At 43.9% G+C, this 27,898-nt stretch overlaps 1 protein-coding gene across 1 annotated transcript in view; it reads right to left on the bottom strand.

Annotated features, from left to right (window-relative positions):
• Window positions 1-26,865, bottom strand: part of TRARG1 (trafficking regulator of GLUT4 (SLC2A4) 1) — a 97,305-nt gene extending 70,440 nt beyond the window's left edge. The window contains exon 1 of the mRNA XM_063955966.1: window positions 26,096-26,865. Within this exon, the coding sequence (XP_063812036.1) occupies window positions 26,096-26,497 (402 nt within the window). The 5' untranslated portion in view covers window positions 26,498-26,865. The remainder of the gene's footprint in view (window positions 1-26,095) is intronic.
• Between the last annotated feature and the right edge of the window lie 1,033 nt (window positions 26,866-27,898).

Genomic DNA, 27,898 nt, shown 5'->3' on the forward strand with positions numbered 1-27,898 from the left:
AACGGCTCCGTGAATCTTTACAAAAGTCATGGCGGTGATGACGGTGGTACTCCGCCGTCAAGGGGTCAGGATACTGCCGTATTTGGACAACTTGTTAATCCTGGCAAATTCCCCAGAACTTCTCCTGCATCATCCAGATGTGACGGTCCGGTTTCTGCAAGTCCATGGGTGGCTCATCAACTGGAAGAAGTCATCCCTGATCCCTGCTCAGAGCATGGTGCATCTGGGAGCACTATTGGACACTCACAACCAGCGGTTGTTCCTGTCTCAGGAGAAAGTCCTGAAACTTCAGAACAGGATTCGTTGCTTCCTATCTCATCCGCAAGTGTCGATACATTCGGAGATGCAGGTGCTGGGCCTCATGGTGTCAGCATTCGACATGGTGGAGTACGCTCAATTTCACTCTTGCCCTCTCCAGAGGCTGATTCTAGCCAAATGGGATGGCCTGCCTCACCAAATCAGGTCTCAAATGATCTAATTGACTCCGGAGGTCCGTCTGTCGCTGCTCTGGTGGCTCCGGGACCAACAACTGTGCAGGGGCCATCCGTTCTGGATATCCGACTGGGTCCTGTTGACGACAGATGCCAGTCTAAGAGGTGGGGCACGGTGCTGGAGCAACACTCCCTTCAGGGGCGGTGGACCAAGGAGGAGTCCCTCCTCTCGATCAATATTCTGGAGTTGCAGGCGGTCTCCAATGCCTTGAACCTAGCCCAGCATTTAATTCAGAACCGTCCTGTTCAAGTACAGTTGGACAATGCCACCACAGTGGCTTACATAAATCATCAAGGCGGCACTCGAAGCCGCCTAGCAATGAAGGAAGTCTCACGGATTCTACAGTGGGCAGAACGCCATCTACCGGCCATAACGGCAATATTCATTCCGGGAGTCCTTAATTGGGAAGCAGACTTTCTCAGTCATCAGGACGTGCATGCCGGCGAGTGGGTCCTCCATCCAGAAGTGTTTCAACTCTTGTTGGGGCCTTCCAGACGTAGATCTGATGGCATCTCGACACAATCACAAGGTTCCGGTCTTCGGAGCAAGGACAAGGGATCCTCAAGCAGCATTCGTGGATGCGCTGACGGTACCGTGGAGGTTTCGGCTGCCGTACGTGTTCCCTCCGGTGTCACTCCTGCCCAGGGTAATTCGGAAGTTCAAGCAAGAAAAAGGAATTCTGCTTCTCATAGCTCCAGCGTGGCCCAGACGGCACTGGTTCTCAGACCTGCAAGGCCTATCGTCAGAGCGTCCAATTCTACTTCCACAACGCCCAGACCTACTCGTTCAGGGCCCCTGTGTCTACCAGGACCTAGCCCGGCTGTCTTTGACGGCGTGGCTCTTGAAGCTTCCGTCTTAAGGGCTAAAGGGTATTCTGAGGCGGTCATTCAAACTATGTTTCGGGCCCGGAAACCGGCTTCGGCTTGGATTTACTATAGGGCCTGGCATTCTTACTTTGTTTGGTGCGCATCTAACGATTATGACGCTTCCAAGTTTAGTATAGCCAAGTTGTTGGCTTTTCTTCAGCAGGGCCTGGACTTAGGCCTGCATCTGGCCTCCCTCAAGGTTCAAATATCTGCCTTGTCGGTTTGGTTTCAGAGAAAAATTGCGAACTTACCTGATGTGCATACCTTTACGTGTTGCGTATCCAACCTCCCTATGTCCCACCTGTGGCTCCTTGGGACTTGTCGGTGGTTTTGGAGGCGTTACAAGAGTCTCCGTTTGAACCTCTTGGTTCAGCTGACCTTAAGTGGCTTTCCCTTAAGGTGGTGTCTCTGCTGGCTATTGCTTCAGCTAGAAGAGTGTCGGATTTGAGTGCCTTGTCCTGTAGTTCCCCATATCTGATATTTCACCGTGACCGTGCGGTTCTTAGGACTCGTCCCGGCTATCTACCTAAGGTGGTTTCTTCGTTCCACCTTAATCAGGAGATTGTAGTTCCGGCACTTGTTTCTCCTGATCTGTCTCCCAAAGAGCGGTCTTTGGATGTGGTATGGGCTCTCTCCGTATCTATGTGAAGAGAACTGCTCCTATTAGGAAATCTGATTCTCTCTTTGTACTGTTTGGATTTCACAAACGTGGCTGGCCTGCTCACATGCAAACTTGGCCAGGTGGATTAGAATGGTGATTGCACATGCTTATGTGAATGCTGGTCTCTCTGCTCCTGATCACTTTAAGGCCCATTCTACTCGGTCTGTTGGACCTTCTTGGGCGGCCCAACGTGGTGCGACCCTTGAACAATTGTGCAAGGCGGCTACTTGGTCCTCTGTGAACACGTTCATAAGGTTCTATGCCTTCGATACTGCCGCTTCCCAGGATGCTTCATTTGGACGCCGGGTTCTTGTGCCCGCTACAGTGCGTCCCCTCCCATAAGGAACTTCTTTAGGACATCCCCATTGTCCATTCCTTGTGGAGCCCAGTGTACCCCGCAGCAGAAAACGAGTTTTATGGTAAAAACTTACCTTTGTTAAAACTCTTTCTGCGAGGTACACTGGGCTCCACAAGGCGCCCACCCTGACGCACTTAGCTTCTTTGGGTTGGTATGGCATTAGCCGCTGACACGTCTCCTGTCGTGAGAATGCGGTGTTGTGGCTACTAACCGTTGTCGTCTCTTTTCCTGCTACTGCATTGGACTGGTTAACTAAAAACTGAGATCCTTTGCAGGGAGGCGTGGTGATATAGGAGGCGGCGCTATGCATTCTGGGAACAGTCAAAGCTTTGAGCCTGTTGGTGCCTCTGATCAAGATCCTACTCTACACCCCACTGTCCCTTCCTTGTGAAGCCCAGTGTACCTCGCAGAAAGAGTTTTAACAAAGGTAAGTTCTTACCATAAAACTCGTTTTTTTTTCACAGTGATCAGCTTGTGTGTCCATCAAACACAGAGCTGATCACATTGCTGGGTCCCTGCACAGCTTTCTCTGCCTAGAGCGTAATTATCACAGGGCTCACTGCTGTATTTTTTTTTTTTTTTTTTTAATGTAAGTAAATTTGCCCACATCGCATTTACCATTATAAGTATGGAAAATACGATATGGTTACTAAAAAAACATGATTTTAATACCTACTGGTAAATCCTTTTCTCCTAGTCCGTAGAGGATGCTGGGGTCCACTTCAGTACCATGGGGTATAGACGGTTCCGCAGGAGCCATGGGCACTTTAAGACTTTTTCAGAGTGTGAACTGGCTCCTCCCTCTATGCCCCTCCTCCAGACTTCAGTATAGGAACTGTGCCCAGGGAGACGGACATTTCGAGAAAAGGATTTACTTTTAAGTTAATGGTGAGATTCATACCAGCTCACACTTCAACCATGCTGCACAACATGGCATTCAACAAAACACATGCCAACGGGCATGAACATTACAGCAAACGTGCTGAAAACATTTTCAACAAATTAACAACTGCAGGTAAAGTACGCACTGGGCTGGGTGCCCAGCATCCTCTACGTACTAGGAGAAAAGGATTTACCAGTAGATATTAAAATCCTGTTTTCTCATGCGTCCTAAAGGATGCTGGGGTCCACTTCAATACCATGGGCTTATACCAAAGCTCCTGCACGGGCGGGAGAGTGCGGATGTTCCTGCAGCACCGATTGACCAAACTTTAGGTCCTCATCGGCAAGGTGTAAAACTTGTAAATCTTAGCAAACGTGTTAATCCCTGACCAAGTAGCTGCTCGGCAAAGTTGTAATGCCGAGACCCCCGGGCAGCCGCCCAGGATGAGCCCACTTTCCTAGTAGAATGGGCAGTCACCGAATTTGGTATCGGCAATCCTGCCGTGGAATGAGCCTGCTGAATCGTACCTCTGATCCAGCGCGCAATAGTCTGCTTAGTAGCAGGACACCCAATCTTGTTGGGAGCATACAGGACAAACACAGCCTCTGATTTCCGTATCCGAGCTGTTCTTGCGACATAAATTTGCAAAGCCCTACCACATCCAGAGACTTTGAAGCAGCGAAGGTGTCAGTAGCCACTGGCACCACAATAGGTTCGTTTATATGGAAAGAAGAAACCACCTTTGGAAGAAATTGCTGACAAGTTCTTAACTCCTCCCTATCTTCATGGAAAATCAAGTAAGGGCTCTTGTGATGCAAGGCCCCTAACTCAGACACCCTCCTTGCGGAGTCCAAGGCCAACAGAATGACCACTTTCCAAGTGAGAAACTTCAATTCTATATCCTGGAGAGGTTCAAACCAATCTGATTGAAGGAACTGCAACACCACGTTAAGATCCCATGAGGCACAAATGGAGGTTGGATGTGCAGAACCCCTTTCACGAATGTCTGAACTTCTGGAAGGGAGACCATTGTTTCTGAAAGAAAACGGACAAGTCCGAAATCTGGACCTTCATCGAACCCAATCATAGGCCACATCCACACCCGCCTGGAGAAAATGGAGAAAACGTCCTAACTGAAACTATTCCATTGGAGCCTTCTTGGTTTCACACCAAGACACATATTTTCTCCAAATACGGTGGTAATGTCTAGACGTTACTCCTTTCCTGGCCTGAATAAGAGTGGGAATGACTTCTTTGGGAATACCCTTACGGGCTAGGATCCGGCGCTCAACAGCCATGCCGTCAAACATAGCCGCGGTAAGTCTTGATACACGCGCGGCCCCTGCTACAGCAGGTCCTTGCGAAGAGGAAGAGGCCGAGGATCTTCTATGAGCAACTCCTGAAGATCTGGATACCAAGCCCTCCTTGGCCAGGGACAATGAGGATCGCTCGAACGCCTGTTCTTCTTATGATATTGAGAACTTTCGGTATGAGTGGAAGTGGAGGGAAGACATATACCGACTGAAACACCCACTGGGTCACTAGTGCATCCACTGCTATTGCTTGAGGGTCTCTCGACCTGGAACAATATCTCTGAAGCTTCTTGTTGAGACGAGATGCCATCATGTCTACTTGAGGAACCCCCCAAAGACTTGTCACCTCTGCAAAGACTTCTTGGTGGAGGCCCCATTCTCCCGGATGGAGATCGTGTCTGCTGAGGAAGTCTGCTTCCCAGTTGTCCACTCCCAGAATGAAAATTGCCGACAGAGCTCTTGCATGTCTTTCTGCCCAGAGCAGAATCTTTGTCACCTCTGCCATTGCCGCTCTGGTTTTCGTTCCGCCCTGATGGTTTATGTACGCTACTGCCGTTACATTGTCCGACTGGATCTGTACGGGTTGATCTTGAAGAAGATGCACCGCTTGTAGAAGGCCGTTGTAAATGACTCTCAACTCCAGAACGTTTATGCGAAGACAAGTTTCTTGACTTGACCACCTTCCTTGGAAGCTTTCCCCCTGTGTGACTGCTCCCCAGCCTCAGAGACTTGCATCCGTGGTTACTAGGACCCAGTCCTGAATCCCGAACCTGCGTCCCTCTAGTAGGTGAGAACTGTGTAGCCACCACAGGAGCGAAATTCTGGCTTTGGATGACAGGATTATCCTCTGATGCATGTGTAGATGGGATCTGGACCACTTGTCCAACAGGTCCCACTGGAATACTCTGGCATGGAATCGGCCAAACTGTATGGCCTCGTAGGCCGCTTCCATCTTTCCCAACAACCGAATGAATTGATGAATCGACACTCTTGTTGGTTTCAGAATTTGTTTGACCATTCTCTGGATTTCCAGAGCCTTTTCTACTGGAAGAAATACCCTCTGCACCTTTGTGTCCAGTATCATCCCCAGAAAGGACAATCTTGTTGTCGGTTCCAACTGCGACTTTGGAAAATTTATGATCCAACCGTGTTGTTGAAGTATTGTCAAGGAGAGTGCAATGTTCTGCACCAACCTTTCTCTGGACCTCGCTTTTGTCAGGAGATCGTCCAGGTAAGGAATTATATTGACTCCTTGCTGTCGAAGGAGGACCATCATTTCCGCCATCATCTTGGTGAACACCCTCGGTGCCGTGGAGTGTCCGAATGGCAACGTCTGAAATTGGTAATGACAATTCTGTATTGCGAATAAGCTTGATGTGGAGGATAAATGGGAACATGTAAGTAGGCATCTTTTATGTCCACTGACACCATGAAGTCCCCCGCCTCCAGACTGGAAATCACTGCCCTCAGAGATTCCATCTTGAACTTGAACCTTTGCAGGTAGAGATTCAGAGTTTTCAGGTTTAGAATCGGTTTGACCGAGCCATCCGGAACTACGAATAGGCTTGAATAAAACCTTTCTCCTTGTTGTAACAAGGGAACCAGGACAATGACTTGATCCTGACACAATTTTTGTATTGCTGCTGCCACCACTTCCCTGTCTGGGATAGAAGCTGGTAAGGTCGATTTGAAAAATCGGCATGGTGGAATGTCTTGAAACTCCAGTTTGTACCCGTGGGACACTATTTGTACAACCCACGGGTCCAGGCCAGATTGAACCCAGAACTAACTGAAGAGTTTCAGACGTGCCCCCACCTGAGCGGACTCCCGCAAGGGAGCCCCAGCGTCATGCTGAAGATTTGGCAGAAGCAGAGGTTGATTTCTGCTCCTGTGATCCTGGAGACACTGTGGACTTTTTTCCTTTTCCCCTTCCTTTACCTGCAAAGAAAGGGGAACCTTTACCCTTTTTGTATTTATTGGGCCGAAAGGACTGCATCTGAGAGTGATGTGTCTTTTTCGCCGGCGCAGGAGCATTAGGCAAGAATGTTGACTTACCCGCGGTATCCGCAGAAACTAAAGCATCCAGCCCATCTCCAAACAAGGCCTCACCTTTATACGGGAGAGCTTCCTTATTCCTTTTGGAATCTGCGTCAGCATTCCATTGGCGAATCCACAACGTCCTCCGTGCTGAGATTGCCATAGTAGCGGCTCTTGATCCCAAGAGACCAATATCTTTCATGGCTTCTAGCATGTACGCAGCAGTGTCTTTGATATGACCTAACGTTAGGGGTATCTCGTCTCTATCTATTGAGTCAATGTCTGATGACAAGTTTTCTGACCACTTTTCAATAGCACTACTCACCCATGCACAGGCAATGGTAGGCCTGAGTAGTGTCCCATTAGCCACATAAATAGATTTCAATGTATTCTCTAACTTGCGGTCTGCCGGCTCCTTAAGTGAAGCCGTCCCAGGCGCAGGGAGAATCACCTTTTTTGTTAACCGCGACAGGGCACTGTCTAAAACAGGGGGTGACTCCCATCTTTTCCTGCCTCTGCAGGGAAAGGGTAAGCTAACTGAATTCTTTTGGGAACCTGACATTTCTTTTCAGGATTGGTCCATACTCCCTCAAAGAGACTGTTCAGCTCATGAGATGGAGGAAAAGTTACATTCATTTTCTTTTCTTTACAAAAGTATGCCTTCTCCTGTGGTAAAGGAGGGGCCTCCGTAACTTCTAACACCTCCTTTATAGCAACAATAATGTAGTAATTTTGGATCTATTCCCCTGGAATCACTAGTGTCGACACAGGAATCAGAGTCCGTGTCGGTATCAGTTTGTACTATTTGTGCAAAGGACCTTTTATGTGACCCAGAGGGGTCCCCAGTGGATGAAAAGGCAGAACTATTAAAAATCACATCTGCAACAGATTTTCTCCAGTTTTCTGCATGAGACTCAGACTTATCCAATCTCTTACTGATATGATTCACACTATCACATAATTCTTTCACCCATTCAGGCTCTTGGTGTGACGGCAGCGCCACCACATTACAACCCTGTGTCCCTAAAATGGCTCCATCAGGGGAAGAGCTCCCTGCCTCAGACATGCCACCCAAGTGCACAATCACACCACAGACACTCTGGGGCTTATAGGGGACAGACCCACAGTAAAATCTGTCAGAGGGACACAGAAAGGAATTGCCAGTCCACAACTCAGCGCCTAAAGAAAAAATCCCTGTGTTGTGTACTTTGTACACAGAGACTTTCCGCGCTATATATTGTGAATAATAGGTTATAGTAGCACAATATACACTTTCCCCCCCTTTTTTCCCCCTGATACCTGAGTCAGAAGTGGAGAGGAGAATCAGCATTTCTTCCCCTGCTGTCTGCTGGAAGAAAATGGAGCTGAGCAGTGTGCTGACTGCCTGAGGAAGAAGCCCTGCCCCCTGCAATGGCGCGCTTTTCCTCAGCTATTGAAATTAGATATTTATACTAGCAGGGGTGTAGGACTGTGCCACAGCATCATATGCCACCTTTTGCCAGTGAGAGTAGGTTTCATGCTGCCCAGGGCGCTCCCCCCCCCCACGCCCTGCTGTGCACTGTGTTATGGAGAGCATGTTCGCGCAGTGTTCCCGCTCGCTGCGCGGTACCTTAAGCCATCACGATGACCGGAGATCCCTCTCCGCAGACCTCCGGTAATACTACTAACCAGTCTTCTGACTTCTGGCTCTGTTAGGGGGGTGACGGCATGCTGTGGGAGTGAGCGCCTAGACCCAGCTAGTGTTCAGTACCCTTCAGGAGCTAATGGTGTCCTGTCAGCAGAAGCAGAGCCATGAAACTCTTTAGGAAGTTGGTTCCTACTTCTTCCCCCTAAGTCCCACGAAGCAGAGAGACTATTGCCAGCAGTCTCCCTGAAAATAAAAAACCTAACATAAAGTCTTTTAGTGAAACTCAGTAGAGCTCCACTGGAGTGCAACCAGTCTGCCTGGGCACATTTTCTAAACTGAGGTCTGGAGGAGGGGCATAGAGTTAGGAACCAATTCACACTCTGAAAAAGTCTTAAAGTGCCCATGACTCCTGCGGAACCGTCTATACCCCATGGTACTGAAGTGGACCCCAGCATCCTCTAGGACGTATGAGAAAAGGGAATTAAAGGGTTTGGAACAGTTTTTCAGGGAAAGTGCTTCAAAAGCTATTTAATACATTCAGGTGATACAAAAATAATGTGAAAAGGGTATGAAAAAATTGTTTCTAAATATCCCTCTATGAGTGTATGTTTCATCTCTGGTGACAATGGGGGTCATTCCGCCCCGTTCGCACGCTGTTGTTTGTCGCAGTGGTGCGAACGGGTCGGTACTGCGCATGCGCGGCTGCTGCAATGCGCACGCGCGTCATTGCCCAGTGGGCAACGACCAGAAGAGCAAAGAAAGCGATCGCTGTCGCAATCGCAAGAAGATTGACAGCAAGAAGGTGTTCCAAGGCGGCAACTCACCATTTTCTGAGAGTGGTGAGTCCAGCGCAGGCATGTCCAGGCGTTTGGAGGGCAGATGTCTGACGTCAATTCCGGGACCTGCATCGCTGGATCGATTGCACAGGGTGAGTAATTCATACCTTGGTCTAGTTCCACACAAAACTTTTTTTGCATAGCAGCAGGGCCGGCGCTACCATTAGGCAGCTTTAGGCAGCTGCCTATGGGCGCCAGCCATTGGAGGGCGGCACGCTCCTCCGGAATTAGTTTTATTTAAAAATCATTGTTCTGGGCTGGCTAGCGGCGGCTGCAGTGCGGGTCTAGGCGGCCGCAGCCACCACAATCAGTCACCCTCAACCCCGGCCTCAACCCCGGCCCGGCCACTGACGTCTGCCGCGCCCCCTCTGCTGGCGGTCCAGGCAACAAGCAGGAAAAGCTGCGTGATGCTTCTGTGTCCTAAAGTCCGGGCAGGCAGCAGCATCGTCCTCTCCCTCCTCCCCCTGCAGCCATAGGCGGGGAGGTCTGATCGCTGCCCCCAGCCTTCCATGCTCCCTCAGCGGACACCGTTTACCACCAGCAGCTGGCCGCCCACCTGCTCCTGGCTCCTTCCCTTGTGTGCTGCCTGTCCCGGGCACGCTTCACCTCCTGCCCCTGATTGTTCATTGTATAGAGAGGAGCGACGCAGTGCTGCCGTGGAACCGCACAGCAAAGACAGTCCCAGCCACTGTCAGCAAAAGAAGTATGTAAAAATTGTGTATGGCATCTTGATCTTAAACTACATAAGGGTTAATGGGTATAATTTATATAAAGGAGGAGGGGGGGGGCAGGGTGGTAGGCACAACATATATAAGGGGTGGGGATGATTGACAGAAAATCTGTAAGGGTGTTCACAAAATGCTACTATATATTAAATTTATATATATATATATATATATTATATATATATAATATATATACTGTGTGTATGTGTATATATATATATATATATATATACATACACACAGTGGTCGAAGTGGGGCGGTATACAGCGGTATGGTATACCGTCACTTCTTCCACTGACCTGGAAATGAAAATGTGCAGCAGGAGGCGAGGGAAATGGCCATCCTGCTGCACGTTGTGCTCCTGTCCCTGATCGGCGGCTGTGTAGAGCGCTGTACTAGCTCACAGCCGCCCACCGCCGCCAGCCCGGCTCCCGCATGACACCCCACGGCTGCTCGGCTCCCGTCCCCCTGACAGCGCAGCTGCCCAGCTCAGTCTTCCGGATCACGGATGGCCGGCTCCCGTCACACAGCGCAGCTACCCGTTTCCAGCTCCCACATGCTGACACCACAGCTGCCCGTCAACTGGTGAGAAGATGGAACTGATGGAGGAGAGTGTCAGTGTGGGGACATATGTGTGTGTGTGTGTGTAAATGTGGCTGCGTGTGTCTGACTGTGAGTATGTAGATATGTGGCTATGTGTGTGTGTCTATGTGTGTATAAGTGGGATCAGTACTAAATGCCGGTGGTCGGAATCCCGGCGGTCGAAATACCGACACCGGAATCCCGACCACACAATCCCGACAGGGGTGGCGAGCGGAACGCAGCCCCTTGCGGGCTCGCTTCGCTCGCCACGCTGCCTCGCTACGCTCGGCACACTATTATATTCTCCCTCTATGGGTGTCGTGGACACCCACGGAGGGAGAATATGTCGGGATTGCGGCGGTCGGGATTCCGGCGTCGGTATTTCGACCGCCGGGATTCCGTCCGGCGGCATCTTGACCGGATCCCGTATAAGTGATATAATGTGTGTGTGTATGTGTAAATGTGGCTGGGTGTGTGTTTTTATATATGTAAGTGTGTGTATGCGTGTATATGTGGCTTTATGTGTATACCTGAACTGGGCCGAGTGGGGGGGGGCAATATGATCTTTTTTTGCCTCCGGGCGCCTGGTATTAACTTACGTCCCTGGCCAGCCGCCCACCGCTCACTGCTGCCAGCCACCAGCCGCTCACCATCGCCAGCCATCAGCCGCCCGCCGCACACCCACAACAAATGGCGGTCAGAGGGACCTCACTGCACCAAAGGCCTCCTTATCACCGCCGCTGCCCATGGGTGCTTCTGCCGACCACAGTCAGGTAATATTCCCCTGCTGTCACCCTCTCTCCCTGTCGTTACTGTCCCTACTTTCACTCTCTCTCTCCCTGCTGTCACTGTCGTCACTCTCTCTCTTCCTGCTGTCACTGTCGTCACTCTCTTACTGCTGTCACTGTCGTCACTCTCTCCCTGCTGTCACTGTCGTCACTCTCTCTCTCCCTGCTGTCACTGTCATCACTCTCTCTCCCTGTCGTCATTCTCTCTCTCCCTGTCGTCATTCTCTCTCTCCCTGTCATTACTCTCTCTCCCTGTCATCACTCTCTCTCCCTGTCGTGACTCTCTCTCTTCTTGTCCTTGCTGTCACTCTGGCTGTCCCTGCTGTCACAATTTCAGCTCATTCAGTGTTCTACAAGGTGAATTTCAGCTCATTCAGTGTGCTGCAATGTGAATTTCGGCTCATTCAGTGTGCTACAATGTGAATTTCGGCTCATTCAGTGTGCTACAATGTGAGTTTCGGCTCATTCAGTGTGCTACAATGTGAATGTCGGCTCATTCAGTGTGCTACAATGTGAATTTCGGCTCATTCAGTGTGCTACAATGTGAGTTTCTGCTCATTCAGTGTGCTACAATGTGAATTTGGGCTCATTCAGTGTGCTACAATGTGAATTTCGGCTCATTCAGTGTGCTACAATGTGAATTTCGGCTCATTCAGTGTGCTACAAGGTGAATTTCGGCTCATTCAGTGTGCTACAATGTGAATTTCGGCTCATTCAGTGTGCTACAATGTGAATTTCGGCTCATTCAGTGTGCTACAATGTGAATTTGGGCTCATTCAGTGTGCTACAATGTGAATTTCGGCTCATTCAGTGTGCTACAAGGTGAATTTCGGCTCATTCAGTGTGCTACAAGGTGAATTTCGGCTCATTCAGTGTGTTACAAGGTGAATTTCGGCTTATTCAGGGCCAGATGTACTAAGCCTTGAAAAGTGATAAATATCACAGTGATAAAGTACCAGCCAATCTGCTCCTAACTGTCATTTTTCAAACACAGCCAGTGACATGGTAGTTAGGAGCTGATTGGCTGGCAGTTTATCACTGTGAAATTTATCACTTTTCAGGCTTAGTACATCTCCCCCTCAGTGTGCTACAATGTGAATTTTGGATCATTCGGTGTGCTACAATGTGAATTTTGGATCATTCAGTGTGCTACAATGTGAGTTTCGGCTCATTCAGTGTGTTACAAGGTGAATTTCGTCTCATTCAGTGTGCTACAATGTGAATGTCTGCTCATTCAGTGTGCTACAGTGTGAATGTCGGCTCATTCAGTGTGCTACAATGTGAATGTCGGCTCATTCAGTGTGCTACAATGTGAATTTCGGCTCATTCAGTGTGCTACAATGTGAATTTCGGCTCATTCAGTGTGCTACAATGTGAATTTTGGATCATTTAGTGTGCTACAATGTGAATTTCGGCTCATTCAGTGTGCTATAATGTGAATTTCGGCTCATTCAGTGTGCTATAATGTGAATTTCGGCTCATTCAGTGTGCTATAATGTGAATTGTGCTATAATGTGAATTTCGGCTCATTCAGTGTGCTATAATGTGAATTTCGGCTCATTCAGGGTGCTATAATGTGAATTGTGCTATAATGTGAATTTTGGCTCATTCAGTGTGCTATAATGTGAATTTTGGCTCATTCAGTGTGCTATAATGTGAATTTTGGCTCATTTAGTGTGCTATAATGTGAATTTTGGCTCATTCAGTGTGCTATAATGTGAATTTCGGCTCGTAACGTGTGCTATAATGTGAATTTCAGCTCGTACCGTGTGCTATAAGGTGAAAGGGGCACCAGTACTAGATAGTATAAGGGGTTCTACTACAGTGGGTGACCACTATGACACTGGGTTTCACTATCCACATAGACATGTAATGGTAATACCAGATTCTGAACTTGAGCATGTACATATATAATTTATATATATATATAGTATCATCTTGTGGACCCCCTTATATATTTTCTGTTAATCACCCCAACAGACATATATATAAAAATGTTTTTAACATTTCTATAAATAGGAAAAGGGATACGTGACACAAATAAATAAATATATATATATATATATATATACATATATGTATACACATACACACACACGAAGGGGTGTAACTAGCATTTGCAACTATAACTAAAGAAAGAAACATAATAGGCAGTCACTTTTCATGAAATAGTTTTACTGTATTATAAAAAGGTTGTATGTATATATATATATATATATATATATATATACATTAGCATTTTTGCTCCAGTACAGGACCCCTTTTTTTATTTTACGCGCCAACTGTTTACAGGTGATGCACTGGCCAGTACACACAGCCATGTCAGAGACAACAACACCATCATTTTAAATCTGGAGCCATCCACGAGCCAATGTGGCATAATGTGTAAGGGCATTACTATTGTGTGGCAAAATGTATAAGGGGCATTACTGTGTGGCAAAATCTATAAGTAGCATTACTGTATGACATAATGTGTTATAATGGGCACTACTACTGTGTGGCAGGACGTGAATGGACTGTGTAATGTAAATGGGCTCTACTGTGGTGTAATGTGAATAAGAGGCACTACTGTGTGATCTAACGTGAATAAGGGGCACTACTGTGTGATGTAACATCAATAAGAGGCACTATTGTAATGTAACGTGAATGAGGAGGGGGGGGGGAGTAGACTTAAGTTTTGCCTAGAGTGCCGAGAAACCTTGCACCGGCCCTGCATAGCAGGGCTGCACAAGCGTTCGCAGCCTTGCTATGCAAAAAAGCCCTGCCCAATAGGTGGCGTCGAGTTGATCGCACGAGCAGCAAAAAGTTGCTATGTGCGATCAACTCGGAATGACCCCCAATGTCAATATGTAAGGCAACCAGACAGAAAAAAACGTATCCACTAGACCTTTTTTGTTTGTAGATGTGTTTATCCAATCCATATGAAGCAAATGTGAAACCCTAGGTAAAAATAATGTGAGAGTGAGAGTTGCTGGTTTGAGCCACTGTGAAAGAATTATTTTCTTAGCTTCCCAGCAATTTTAGAAAAAAGTAATGTATTGCCTTTAGCTATATCAAAAGAGAAAATCTGAGGAAAAAATATTCCTCAAAAGTAAACACCCAATTATATGACAGAGGTACATCTATAAGTAGAGTTAGAGTATTAGTAATATACTGATAGTGATAGGCATGTCTCCAAACCTCAGCTGCTTTACTGCAGGACCAGAGGCAATGATAAATATCTGCTTCATGGGCACCGCATTTATAGCAGTTTGAGTTATCAGCTTTTCCTACGATATATTTTAACATGTGGATGTAATATGGTCTGTGCAAAATTTTGTAGTTAATTTCAGCATAGGAGGTGGAAACCAAACTTTTGTTTTATCGCTTAGTGGCTTTTACCAATAGAAAGACGGTCAGATATGAAAAGGCATTCTTACATTTTGCTAACCCTCCTGAAATCCCTTGTAAATTTATGGTGGGACAGATACATGTATATATGTAAGAAGAGGAAAATGGCTCTAGAGGCCTAAGCCGCAGTGCATCAGCGAATAAGTCTCCATTTTTAGAGTCTTTGTGAAGCTGAGGGGCGAAAACAGAACTCCAACATTACTACTGTCAAAGAAAGCAAAAGTGTGCCTGAAATAAGTAGATCTCCACCCAAAATGGATGTCCTGTATTAGTAAATATCCCCCTCAGGTGATTGGTTCCCACCTCTGTGTGGCATAATGTGAACTGACAACACTACAGTGTGGCATATTATTAACTGGGGGAATTCAGTGTTTCATTATATGAATTGGTGGCACAGTGTGGTATTATGTGAACTAGGGTCCTTCTGTGGGTCATAAAATGAACTAGCTTGCTATTGCCTATATGTATCAAGCTTTGGAGAGTGATAAATAGCACAATGATAAAGTACCAGCCAATCATCTCCTAGCTGTCATTTTTCAAACAACAGGCAGTTAGGTGCTGATTGGCTGGTACTTTATCGCTGTGCTATTTATCACTCTCCAAGACTTTGTAAATGGGCCCCTATAATTTGGCATACAATGAAATAGGGCACTATCACTATATATTGCATGTAATGAACTAAGGCGATATTATGGGGCATAAAATGAACAACCATTGCAGGCAGAGGAGTCTCTCTAGAGCCAGTGGGGTGGGGCACCTGCAAAATGTTGCTATGGAGCCCACAAGTTTGGCCCTGACAGCTTAATGCCATCTCCAGATGATGTTAGCTGCTGTAGCCTACGGGCTACAGATCGCAGAAAAGTCCGGGAGAGGCTTTTTTCTGGGAACCCCCCCCGCATTGGCCACGCATAGTAGAAGTGAAATGATTACTATTGTGATCACTTCACTACTTCACTGTCATATTGGAGGGATGGGCTTCATTCGGAGCAGCAATAAGAAAGTATAATTATCAGGTTAATAATTAGTATATATGCCCCTTAATATATTCCACATGTATTAACCACTCAGCAATTTTCATTGTATAACATTATAATATTTACCAGCTTTGATGCTGTAGAATTGCACAGCAAATTTCCTTTATTTAGAACACAGGTTCTTTAACTTGGTCCTCAGGTCCTCAAACAGTTCACACTTTCCAGGTCTCTTCACAGAATCACAAGTGAAAGAATAAAGAATGTGTCAGTGAGTATTGTGTACACCTGTGCATCTGTTGGGTTACCATCCATGAGCTGCTTGGGGTCCTGAGGAACGAGTTTGAGAACCACTGATTTAGAACAACTGACATCGATAAAAGCATGCACACTTACAATTTCTGTATGTTACACATGCTAATTTACCATCTGTTCCTATTTTCCACAGGCAACCATACTTTCCAGGGGGGTTTATGTATATTTGGAAGTTTTCCCCTTGACAGTGTCTTTGTTATTTCTTCATACTGCTGGCTGATGGAATTATTATCCAAACTGTATTAAAATCAGGTGTAAAGTATATGTCCCATTTAGTGTTGCAGTGTAATGTGTGCATAAAGCACTTGAGAAAGCCACACAAGCAGCAGTGTCATCAGTTAGCCGAACAATTAGAGCGCAAGCTGTGCCATAAAATGAAGACTGGCAGCTATCCTCAATCTCACCACATGTGGCCGACTTCAGCTGTTCAGCAGAATTGTGTCCAGTGTGTCAATGCAGTGCATGATTAATTAGATGCATCTATTCTACAAAGCATGTCCAAAGTCAGACATACTCAGGAGGTGTCCAACCTCTCAGGTGAAAACATCTCTGACACTGGTGGGAGTAGTCCGAGTTCAGACCAACTATCAGTAACTGTAATGTAGCTGTTAGTAAAAGTGTTTTTGGTTACTTACATTAGCATCAATATACAGAGACAGTGTTAAGATGGGGAACGTCCAGCAGGAGGCAGTTTTGTGAAACCGCATGGCCACCTAATGGTCTACGTAGAAACTGGCCCGAAAGTGATCTAAGCGATCACCCATTACATCTCATTCATATGGACACATATGCAAATTTTCATGCCTTTTTACATATCTGGCGAATGAAAGGAACAAAATACTAGTATATTTCTATGCTGATACCAGCTGCATACAACTCTGATTCAGAGCTGCATGCAAAGCACCTGGTTTGTTCACATTACGCATACAGTACATCTGAGACATAGATAAGCATCTTCACTGGCCTGCGGGCTATTCACAGTGCAACACAGCTTGGCAGGATCTCCACTTGCTGTTAAAGAGGCGTTTGCATGTTATATAAGTTTGCAACATTGTAATTTATTATCACATGCTATTAACTATATATACAGTCAGGTCCATAAATATTGGAACATCAACACAATTCTCATATTTTGGGCTCTATACACCACCACAATGGATTTGCAATGAAACAAACAAGATGTGCTTTAACTGCAGACTTTCCGCTTTAATTTGAGGGTATTTACATCCAAATCAGGTGAACGTTGCAGGAATTACAACGGTTTCTATATGTGTCTCCCACTTTTTAAGGGACTGAAAGTAATGGGACAAACTAAACAATCCTAAATCAAACTTTCACTTTTTAATACTTTGTTGCAAATCCTTTGCAGTCAATTACAGCTTAAAGTCTGGAACTCATAGACATCACCAAATGCTGGGTTTCATCCCTGGTGATGCTCTGCCAGGCCTCTACTGCAAATGTCTTCAGTTCCTGCTTGTTCTTGGGGCATTTTCCCTTCAGTTTTGTCTTCATCAAGTGAAATACATGCTCAATCGGATTCAGGTCAGGTGATTGACTTGGCCATTGCATAACATTCCACTTATTTGCCTTAAAAAAACTCTCTGATTGCTTTTGCAGTATGCTTCGGGTCATTGTCCATCTGCACTGTGAAGCGCCGTCCAATGAGTTCTGAAGCATTTGATTGAATATGAGCAGATAATATTGCCCGAAACACTTCAGAATTCATCCTGCTGCTTTTGTCAGCAGTCACATTATCAATAAATACAATGGAACCAGTTCCATTGGCAGCCATACATGCCCATGCCATGACACTATCACCACCATGCTTCACTGATGAGGTGGTATGTTTTGGCTCATGAGCAGTTCCTTTCCTTCTCCATACTCTTCTCGTCCCATCACTCTGGTACAAGTTGATCTTTGTCTCATCTGTCCATAGGATGTTGTTCCAGAACTGTAAAGGCTTTTTTAGATGTTGTTTGGCAAACTCTAATCTAGACTTCCTGTTTTTGTGGCTCACCAATGCTTTACATTTTGTGGAGAACCCTCTATATTCACTCTTGTGAAGTCTTCTCTTGATTGTTGACTTTGACACATATACACCTACCTCCTGGAGATGTTCTTGATCTGGGCAACTGTTGTGAAGGGGTTTTTCTTCACCAGGGAAATAATTCTTCTGTCATCCTCCACAGTTGTTTTCCGTGGTCTTCTGGGTCTTTTGGTGTTGCTGAGCTCTCTGGTGTGTTCTTTCTTTTTAAGAATGTTCCAAACAGTTGATTTGGCCACACCTAATGTTTTTGCTATCTCTCTGATGGGTTTGTTTTGATTTTTCAGCCTAATGATGGCTTGCTTCACTGATAGTGGCAGCTCTTTGGATCTCATATTGAGAGTCAACAGCAACAGATTCCAAATGCAAATGTCACACCTGGAATCTACTACAGACCTTTTACCTGCTTAACTGATGATGAAATAATGAGGGAATAGCCCAGTCCTGTCCATGAAATAGCTTTTGAGTCGATTGTCCCATTACTTTTGGTCCCTTAAAAAGTAGGAGGCACATATAGAAACCGTTGTAATTCCTACTCCGTTCACCTGATTTGGATGGAAATACCCTCAAATTAAAGCAGAATGTCTGCAGTTAAAGCACATCTTGTTTGTTTCATTTCAAATCCATTTTGGTGGTTTATAGAGCCCAAAATATGAGAACTGTGTTGATGTCCCAATATTTATGGACCTGACTGTATATGTATATATATAAACACCCTGGAAGGCGGCACTGACGAGGCTTGGTATGTATGAATAATCAGACGGACAGCGTCAACAGATATATATATATATATACGATGGAAAATGAGGGCGGCACTCACGCAGGCTGTTGCAGGTATAGAAAAATCAGTTTTATTGATCCGACATGTTTCGGGGACTAGCCCCGTCCTGAGGACTAGTCCCCGAAACATGTCGGATCAATAAAACTGATTTTTCTATACCTGCAACAGCCTGCGTGAGTGCCGCCCTCATTTTCCATCGTATTCACTGAGGTATTTATCTCTGGGAGGGCACCGCAGCACCTCAAACAGATTGCAAGAGGAGTGCCGGGATTCTTTGTATGTATATATATATATATATATATATATATATTTACTCAAGGCCAGATTAAGGGCCACGTGGGCCTGTGGCTAAATACAAATGGTCCTCACTTACCAAACTGCCTGTTTAGTGACCGCTCAGATTTACGACCGACTCTCCGACCAGCTGGTACATCATTTAGGCCAGTGACATATGGGTGTGTACTCACGTAAAAATAAATGCATTATTCTGTGAGGAAATGGAAATTGCCAACTGTATGGACAGGTGAGCAGCTGGTCATCATCATGCCTTTCTATCTATCTAGCTATCTATCTATTTATCTATCTATCTAGGTCAAATGACAAGTGTGGTAAATTTCTATGAGATGGTGCAACAATCCCTTTGGTGACGTGATGCCTGGTAAGTTCCACTCTTCTAAATCTCCTCCCCCCAAGGCCAAATTGCAGCCATCAGTGACGCATTGTTCACTTCCTGTGGTTGTTTGAAGTGAGCGGTTTAGCAGTTGCCACAAAAATTTACAAAAATGAATTCTATGCAGTGATAAAATACTTTTTATCTAAAGGAGTGGACAGCAACAGTGCAGATCAAAGCAGAGTTATAAAAAGTTCATGGGGACTCTGTTCATGCGTTGACAACCGTCTTTTTCTGGATAAATGAATTTAAACATGGACGAACTTGTTGACATTTCTGATGTTGTAGGCATCTCAACTGAATGAAAGCATAACATTGCTCATGAAAAATGATACATGAAAAAGCTGTGTGCACAATGAGTGCCGCGATTGCTGACTCAATCAAAAACACACGCAAAAGTGTTTGGCAATGTGAATGGACTTTTTCTGTGATTTTGTCAGCGATTTGTGACTGTGGATGAAACTTGGATCCACCTCTACATGCCTGAGTGGCAGAAACAGTCAAAACAGTAGACAATGCCTGGTGAAAGTGCGCTGAAGAAGGCGAAGACTGTTTTGTGCAAAGGTGATGGCCAGTGTTTTTAGGTATTCCCAAGAAATTATCCTAATTGACTACTTGCAAAAAGGGTAAGACAATAACAGGAGAGTACTACGCAGCATTATTGGGCCATTTGAAAGAAGATCTGAAAAATAAAGAGCCAATATCGTCGCACAAAAAAGTGCTCTTCCACCAACCTATTCTTCAGATTTGGCCACATGGGACTTCTTAGTGTTTCCTAATTTGAAAATCTGGCTCATGGGAAGAAATTCTCATTGAATGAGGAAGTCATCACCACCGTCAATGAGTATTTTGCAGGCTTTCAGACACCCTACTTTCCTGTTGGTATTAAAAAATTGGAAACTCGCTGGACCAAGTGTATCGCCCTCAAGAGAGACAATTGGCCGAATGTAATACCATCCGAGTTCAGCAGCCATGCGGGCTACAGGCCAAACTCTTTTTTTACAGGCCACACTTGTGTTAAAGGAGTAATCACTTACAAGGCATGGTTTTGACTTGTAAGTGATTGCCCCTTTAAAAAAAGTCAGAGTTCGGCTGACATCCCATACGACTGCCGAACCCGGGCTGCATTACATCCCACCCTATGTCTCTCTTGAGGGCTATACACTTGGTCCAGCGAGTTTCCAATTTTTTAATACCGTCAGAAAAGTAGGGTGTCTGAAAGGGTTTTTTTTTGCCCCAAAAAGTGTTTTACTTGCTTTTTTTTTACCACACTTTATCAAATGACCTGGTGTTGTTGTCCCCATTGTTAATCTGGCCCTGATTATACTGACTGTATCAAGTTACAGAAAAATAGTTTCCTCTAGCAAATGAATATCAAACACTTTATTTTGAGAAGGCCAAAATTATGTATTGGGGTACATATATGGAAATCACTCAGATTCAGTGATCCCATATCAATCCAGCAATCCAGTACACCAAAATAAATTGAATCTTGAATTAATCTGTATAAGCAAATTTGCGGAGACTGTATTGACAGGTTCTTGGCCATGGACAAAATAACAATTAGATGTGGAACATGGAAATAAGCTGACTTGTAAATCTCAACGTACTGTTTGTTGCCAGTTACTTGTAGACGTAGGGAAATGCTGCCAGCACACAGCAGCACTTTTCTACTGCATTAATTTGCAAAGAACACAAGCTGGCTTTCCAACTAATGACAGCCCCTGCCTTGCCTCCCCTCTTCTCTAAAGCCAGTCAGTGTTCCTGTGTATTACACAGTATTGCCCCTGCATCAACTATTCATCATCATGGGCATATATACAATGCTTAATTCATGAGGTTAGATTATATTCCATATAGAAAGAGGTTATAAATCCCATGTAGATTGACTTTAAACTGTACTTAGAGCCAATAGACATACCATGGAAGGAGTACACAAGTACAAATGGGTCCTCAGAGAATATTGGGGATATTCCTACTTGAACACAGATGAGTCAGTAGCTTTCTCAGATTGACTTAGATGCATCTGCAGCAACACTAAGGCAGTAATGGACAGGCATTGAAAACCACAGTTCTGTGCTGTCATGAGTAATTTATGCTGAAATGGTTATCCACACTTCTCAATATGATTCTGCATTACATAAACATATAGATGACCTTATCACTACAGAAAATGAGGACAGAAAGGGTGGGTCCTATTCAACAGTCCTGGAAAAGCTTGTTTGGAAGTAACAGAGCCCAGTCCTCAAACACATCTTTTAAAGCTTAATTTAACAAGAATCCCCAATAGAACATCACTCAAAGACTAGAAATTAACAAAATTGTCTATGCTCAATACAAATGTACGTCAATGTTTCACTCACTTTATACACTTTATATTTGCTACATAAGATGCTTATTATCACAGTACGATTAGATGTGGAATAATAAGAGACAGCTGATACGTTTGAATCCTTGCCTATTCTGGGTAATTAAATATAGTTTAAAAAATATATATATTTCTGTCTTAAACAATGTATGCTGCATGTTATATGAAATCACAACATAAGGTCATTGTTGTACTTACACTCTACTTTCATTACGTTGCATTGCTTTAATGTCTAAGTCCTAGAGTGACTTTTATCTGTGCTATATCAACATTTCTTGTAATCAATATTTTAGAGGTGTTTTCAATAATTAGGTGATACATGACCAAGATTTGTGTGCTCTTAGTACTGTGTAAGGACACACCTGATAGTGGGTGCGTAACAATCAGATTAGAATTAAACCATGTTTCTTTATAACAATCTTACTTCATGTTTGCACCACGTCACTTTTAATTTTCAATAATATTGAATACCAATATTGAATAATATTATTATAATACAAATATTGAATAATCTGTTGATAATTAGATGTTCTAACACATCTTATTAAAGGTAATGCTGTCACGGTTCTGCAAATAATGCATAACAGGGAGACCAGAAAACATTGCATGCAGCTGCATCAGAGCCTAAATACTCTTGTGTGACAGTAGAGAAGTGTTCGCCTTTTACTTTAGCCTGCCATCATGAGAGTGACTGAGCTAAAAAAAAAAAAAGAAAAATAGCACTTTTTTAGCTATAATAGTGCCAGCTATGAAAATGCTCAAGTGACACCACCCTTGATTTAAAACATGACTTAGGGTGGTGTCATATCAGACCTTTTCACTCAGCAGAAAAACAGCTAGGTGAAGCAGGTCTTAAAGTTTTTGTTCTTGTTGGCAGGAAAAAAGTTACAATTTATAGTCAATTGTTTAGAACAAATATCAAGGAAGCTCTTTTTTTTTTTTTTTTCCTTTTCTTTTCTTTACTGCTGGTCCCACAGCTGTTAACATAGAAAACCTGCTCATGTGACACCAACTAGGCAAATCCCATTCATTTCAATAGTACAACATCTTTAAAAATAGCACTAAACTATACATATCAGCAGAAAAAAAAAAACATTGTGTGATACTATATGTGTCAAGGGGTGTGTGTGTGTGTGTGTGTGTGTGTGTGTGTGTGTGTGTGTGTGTGTGTGTGTGTGTCAGTTAAAGTGTTATACCTTCTGATGTAAGTATCTTGGCAGTAATGCACCTTACTGAGCCCCAATGCATAAATGCTAATTTTGTGCTTCAAAGAGCACAATCTTAGGAGAATGAGGCAACAGACTGACAGAAATGACAAAGAATTTCAGAAAGTTAATGATGCTTTGAAATCAGATAACACTACCTGTGTGTGTAGCCTCATACCAGTAGTGCATGATGCTGAATAAAGATTAAGTTATGATACTAACTAATGATTTGGTGGTTATGGTGATTGCAGCAAGTACAGGGTGGGAAACTGATGGCATTCACTAAAATCTCTTTATTGCTCATCCTAAAAGTTTATGTAAAAAGAAACAGTTTACAAATTCAGCAAATCAAGAACTTTACAGCAGCTAACCACAGTGTCAACAAGAAATAGCATAAATATAAGTGGATTCAATAACAAAATGACATTCACAATATCTTTACATATACATGATACAGTGTTTCATATTGGTAGCTATCTCACTGTAAGTTATTGTCCTATAATTAATTATAGGCTTGGGTAGGCTGGCCGCTATGCCAGTCAATGCTGTTATTGACTTACATAGGAAAATACCCACCTCATGATTAAAAATCTTTCTCAAATAACTTAAATCATGGCAGGCTCTTAAAAAATATTGTACAGATAAATGTGAATGATAGTAGCTATTTATATAGAGAGAATGCATATAGGTCTTGTCATTATTTAATGGCGTTATTTGTGAATGCAAATTGTATACTGCCTTCACTATATGCTGCAAATCCTTACTGTGATATATAGAATATTTTCCTATCCTATATTGACAGCTGAGTCTAAACATTTGATCCTCTTAGTACTCCAGAATTCTCCTTTTACGGAGTCTAACCCAAGTGGCACATTCCTGCTTAGCTATGTACTACTAGTGACATCAAGCTCCTGAATAACAATCTGGAAGTATGCTAATTGATAAACAACGTCATCAGTAAACAGAACCCTTGATGTGGGTTCTTGTGAATAAGCTGCTCGTTAATATATATAAAGTTAGCTTTTTTCTGTGCAAGGTACTGTGTAGTAAATATATTTCTAATTACTGACACATACTGTATTCCACTTTTATGCTGGGCAATATGGGCGGATGACAGGCAGCAGCATAAACAATTGCAGCTCCTTGTAATGTTTCCCCAGTATGTGCAGACTAGTGTGACAGTGCATTCAGTAGTGCTGGGTTTTTATTTTGATTAATTCAAAATGATTTCAAGTATGAAGTGGGTGCAATGAACGGCAACCAGCCTAGTCAGTAGCCAATCATAAATTATATCAAGGTTACCGTAGTATTCAATAAGAAAACATATTATACCAAGTAGAACCATGGATAGCTCCTGATATACAGAATGCTACTATAGTAGTGTAATCTAATCAACAAACCTATCTCTCTCTTCTTGTCTCTCTCTCTAGAGAGGAGAGAGTGAAAGGGAGGGATGAAGAGAGAGAGAGAGAGAGAGAGAGAGAGAGAGAGAGAGAGAGAAACCGGAGAGAGTGAAAGATAATAGTGTGAGAAAGTAATAGAGGGAGAGAGAGAGAGAGAGAGAGAGAGAGAGAGAGAGAGAGAGAGAGAGGAGGGAGTGAGAAATGGAGATACTGCAGCAGCTGTCACTATAAGTGATAGATTACTTTCACTGCTTGATATTTGGGGTTGGGACATTATATGGATGTGCTAATATATATATGTGTGTGTTTTTCCTACACAGCTAGAATACAGATGAATGGAAGTGAAAATGCAGCCCAACCAAGGCTGCAGGGTTGATGTAAATCCCAGAGCTGTGTATTGATCCACCTCTATCTGAGAATCAATAGCGGTGTTTTATGAGGGCATTAAAGGGCCTTTTTCTGCAGGCTCTAGACTGTACCTCTATATTGGTTAAACAGTCAATTCATGTGACCTCTCAATGTATGTTACAAACTGTACATTACATAAAAGGCAATTTCTTTACAAGTGGGGTTATTGCCATCTACACAAGAGAGGGAACTCTTTCAATTGCTAGACAAAAGACTGGTCAATATAATAACAATATATCTGCAAAATGAAAGAAATAATGTAATACCTCAGCATTATTTTATAATATATTTTATCATTTATACGAATTCTATAAAAAAAACTTCAATATTTTTTTCATTATTAAGCAATTTATCTAATATTACAAACATGTTCCTAACGCACTCGTAACCAGAAGAGTAATATGTGCAACTACTGTATATACGGTTCTGAGTCTTGCACACACAAGCATTATCTGTATTTTTCTATGCGCCCTCCTGTATTATTTTCATTAGTGTGATAGACATCTTTGTTACAGTATCTGTATCCTGTATTCCCGAAGGTGTATTCCAAACAGCTGACACAGTCATCACTCTACAGTAATTCTGGGATAAGGGCAGCTGAAATGACCATAGCTATATGATATTATGTGTGGCTGTGTAATGCTGACATTTCACTAAACAATAGGGAAGTTCTTACACATGTGACATGAGTGTGGGTTAAATGATGAAAACCTGCTAACAATGGCACATAAATCTCTCTTCATGCTTGTCAAGGACTCTCCCTCCCTGTTTCTCAGGCTGATTTATAGGACAGGTTCAATATTCAACTGCTGAGATGGTCAAAATGATATTGGATGCGGGAAGCCAGCAGGGAGGAGTCTGCATCTTGCCATATCCCATTAAGAGGTAGCATTTGTAATATGGTCCAGTAAGCAGCACATGCTCCCAAGCAAAGCAAAGGAGGCAAAGGAGGCATACTGCCAAACCCAACCTTTACCAGTAAAGCACGACTATAAACTGTATGAGAATGTCAACAGATTAACAACATATATTAAATCACATACTACAGTACATGCACTGCACATATTATATACACATGCACACATAGAATAAATATATATATATATATATATATATATATATACACATATACACACACACGATATTACAATATTAAACTATTAAGTGTTCTGGTTCTATGAGCAATGCAATTACTGTATTTCCCCATGCTAGGCAGGGCATTAGTTTACAGTGGGATTATACTTTTCTGCCAATTCTAAGGTTTACGTTTGGAAACATTGTATCACACAAAGGATTCCCTGAGAGCTCGGAGCTCAGTATAAAACTCTACACTGTGAAAACGGCAGCAATTCCCAGCTCGGACAATACTCACCATGATGGAGAAGACCAATGCGACTATATTGACTGGCCAGACTGGGCAGAAGCAGGAGAAGATGGCAAGGACCAGATAATCGGTGGGCCTGCCCTGCTCCTGGGCGGTGGTAGTGGCTGTAGAGGAAGCCCTGGCAAGGCTGACCCTGGAAGGTGAGAGGGGGGCAGACTCCAGCTGTCCTGCAGACACTGACTTGTAGGGCATGCTGTGGCCGTTCTGGTCCAAGTCCCCTATGGACTTCTCGCTGGACATGGTCACTGAGAAAGACTTCTTCATCCCATTCTCTTCCTTTGCCTCAGAGCCAGAAGTCAGGAGTTTCTCAGTCTCATGAGCATCTGCAGGTAAAGGGTTACCTGATCCCCCCAGTGCCTTCTCATACTGGGCATCTGTGTTTATAGCCATGACAGCGATAGTCTTCTACAAAAGACTGCCTATTGCAGTGTTAAAAAAAACAACAAACACAAAAAAAAAGTGGTAAACTTCTCTTTCAGAGCTGCTAAAATCCCATGGAGGCAATGACAGCAGAAGCTCTTGTAAAGTACTAAACCTTTTTTTTTTCTCTTGTAAAAAAAATAGGAGATGTTAGTGTGTAAGACAAGAGCTGGATGGAGATTTGGGTGGTGTAGGATCCTATGCGAAGCTATAGCTCTTTGGTAGATTTGCTGCAGACTGCTGCTGCCCTGCCCCAGCCTCTGCTAAAGGCTTCTCAAGTGGAATCGTCCTCTCAGGACGAACCAACTCAGATGCTGGGTTGATGACACACAGATTCTTGCAGTGTTCACACTGAGCAGCATCACAGGATTCTCCTGGGTGTTAACCGTGGAATTCCTCAGCTCCTGAGATCTCCCCTACAGCCATGCATTTGAACAGCCTTTTTATTTTGCTTCTCTCAGTGTCTTCATGCAAATACTCATCGCAATCTCCTATTCCTGAAATTATTTATTTTCTCCCCTAAAATACACCTATTTGCATGAAGAAACTGTCGTAATAAGATGTGATTTGATTAGTATTTTGAATAGTCTGTTTTATATCGTTTGATGTAATTGTATATTTTCAGCCAGTAAGAAAAATCTGATAACCTGTCACTGGGGGTATTTCCAAGATGATCGCAGCAGGAAATTTTTTGGCAGTTGAGCAAAACCATGTGCACTGCAGGGGGGGCAGATATAACATGTGCAGAGAGAGTTAGATTTGGGTGAGTTATTTTGTTTCTGTGCAGGGTAAATACTGGCTGCTTTATTTTTACACTGCAATTTAGATTTCAGATTGAATTCACCACACCCAAATCTATCTCTCTCTGCACATGTTATATCTGCCTCCCCTGCAGTGCACATGGTTTTGCCCAACTGCTAAAAAATTTCCTGCTGCGATCAACTCTGAATTACCCCCACTGTTCTTAGAAATTTCTAACGCTCACCCTAAATTGATAGATACAGTTAATTCTATTGTGAATCACACACACTTTGAGCCAATGTATTGTTCATCAGATCCCGATTATAGGTAGTGTAATAAAACAGGGGCCCTACAGGGGCATGGTACCCCAAATAACGTAATTTTGCCGCTAATTGCAGATGCAGGAACTAATTTCCTCAATGCTGTCAACCACAGCTTCAATAACGTTTGCAGTAGATCAGGGCTGGCCAAGCTGGTCCTCGAGATCTGCCAACAGTTCATGTTTTCCAGGTCTCCTGGAGATCTGTAGAATTGTCAGGAATGAATGCAGCACATCTTAATTAGTAATGACTACACCTGTGCACCAGCTAGGTGGTCTGGAAAATGTGAACTGTCGGTAGATCTCGAGAA

The sequence above is a fragment of the Pseudophryne corroboree genome, chromosome 2, assembly GCF_028390025.1.
Source record: "Pseudophryne corroboree isolate aPseCor3 chromosome 2, aPseCor3.hap2, whole genome shotgun sequence".
NCBI classification, from domain to species: Eukaryota; Metazoa; Chordata; class Amphibia; order Anura; family Myobatrachidae; genus Pseudophryne; species Pseudophryne corroboree.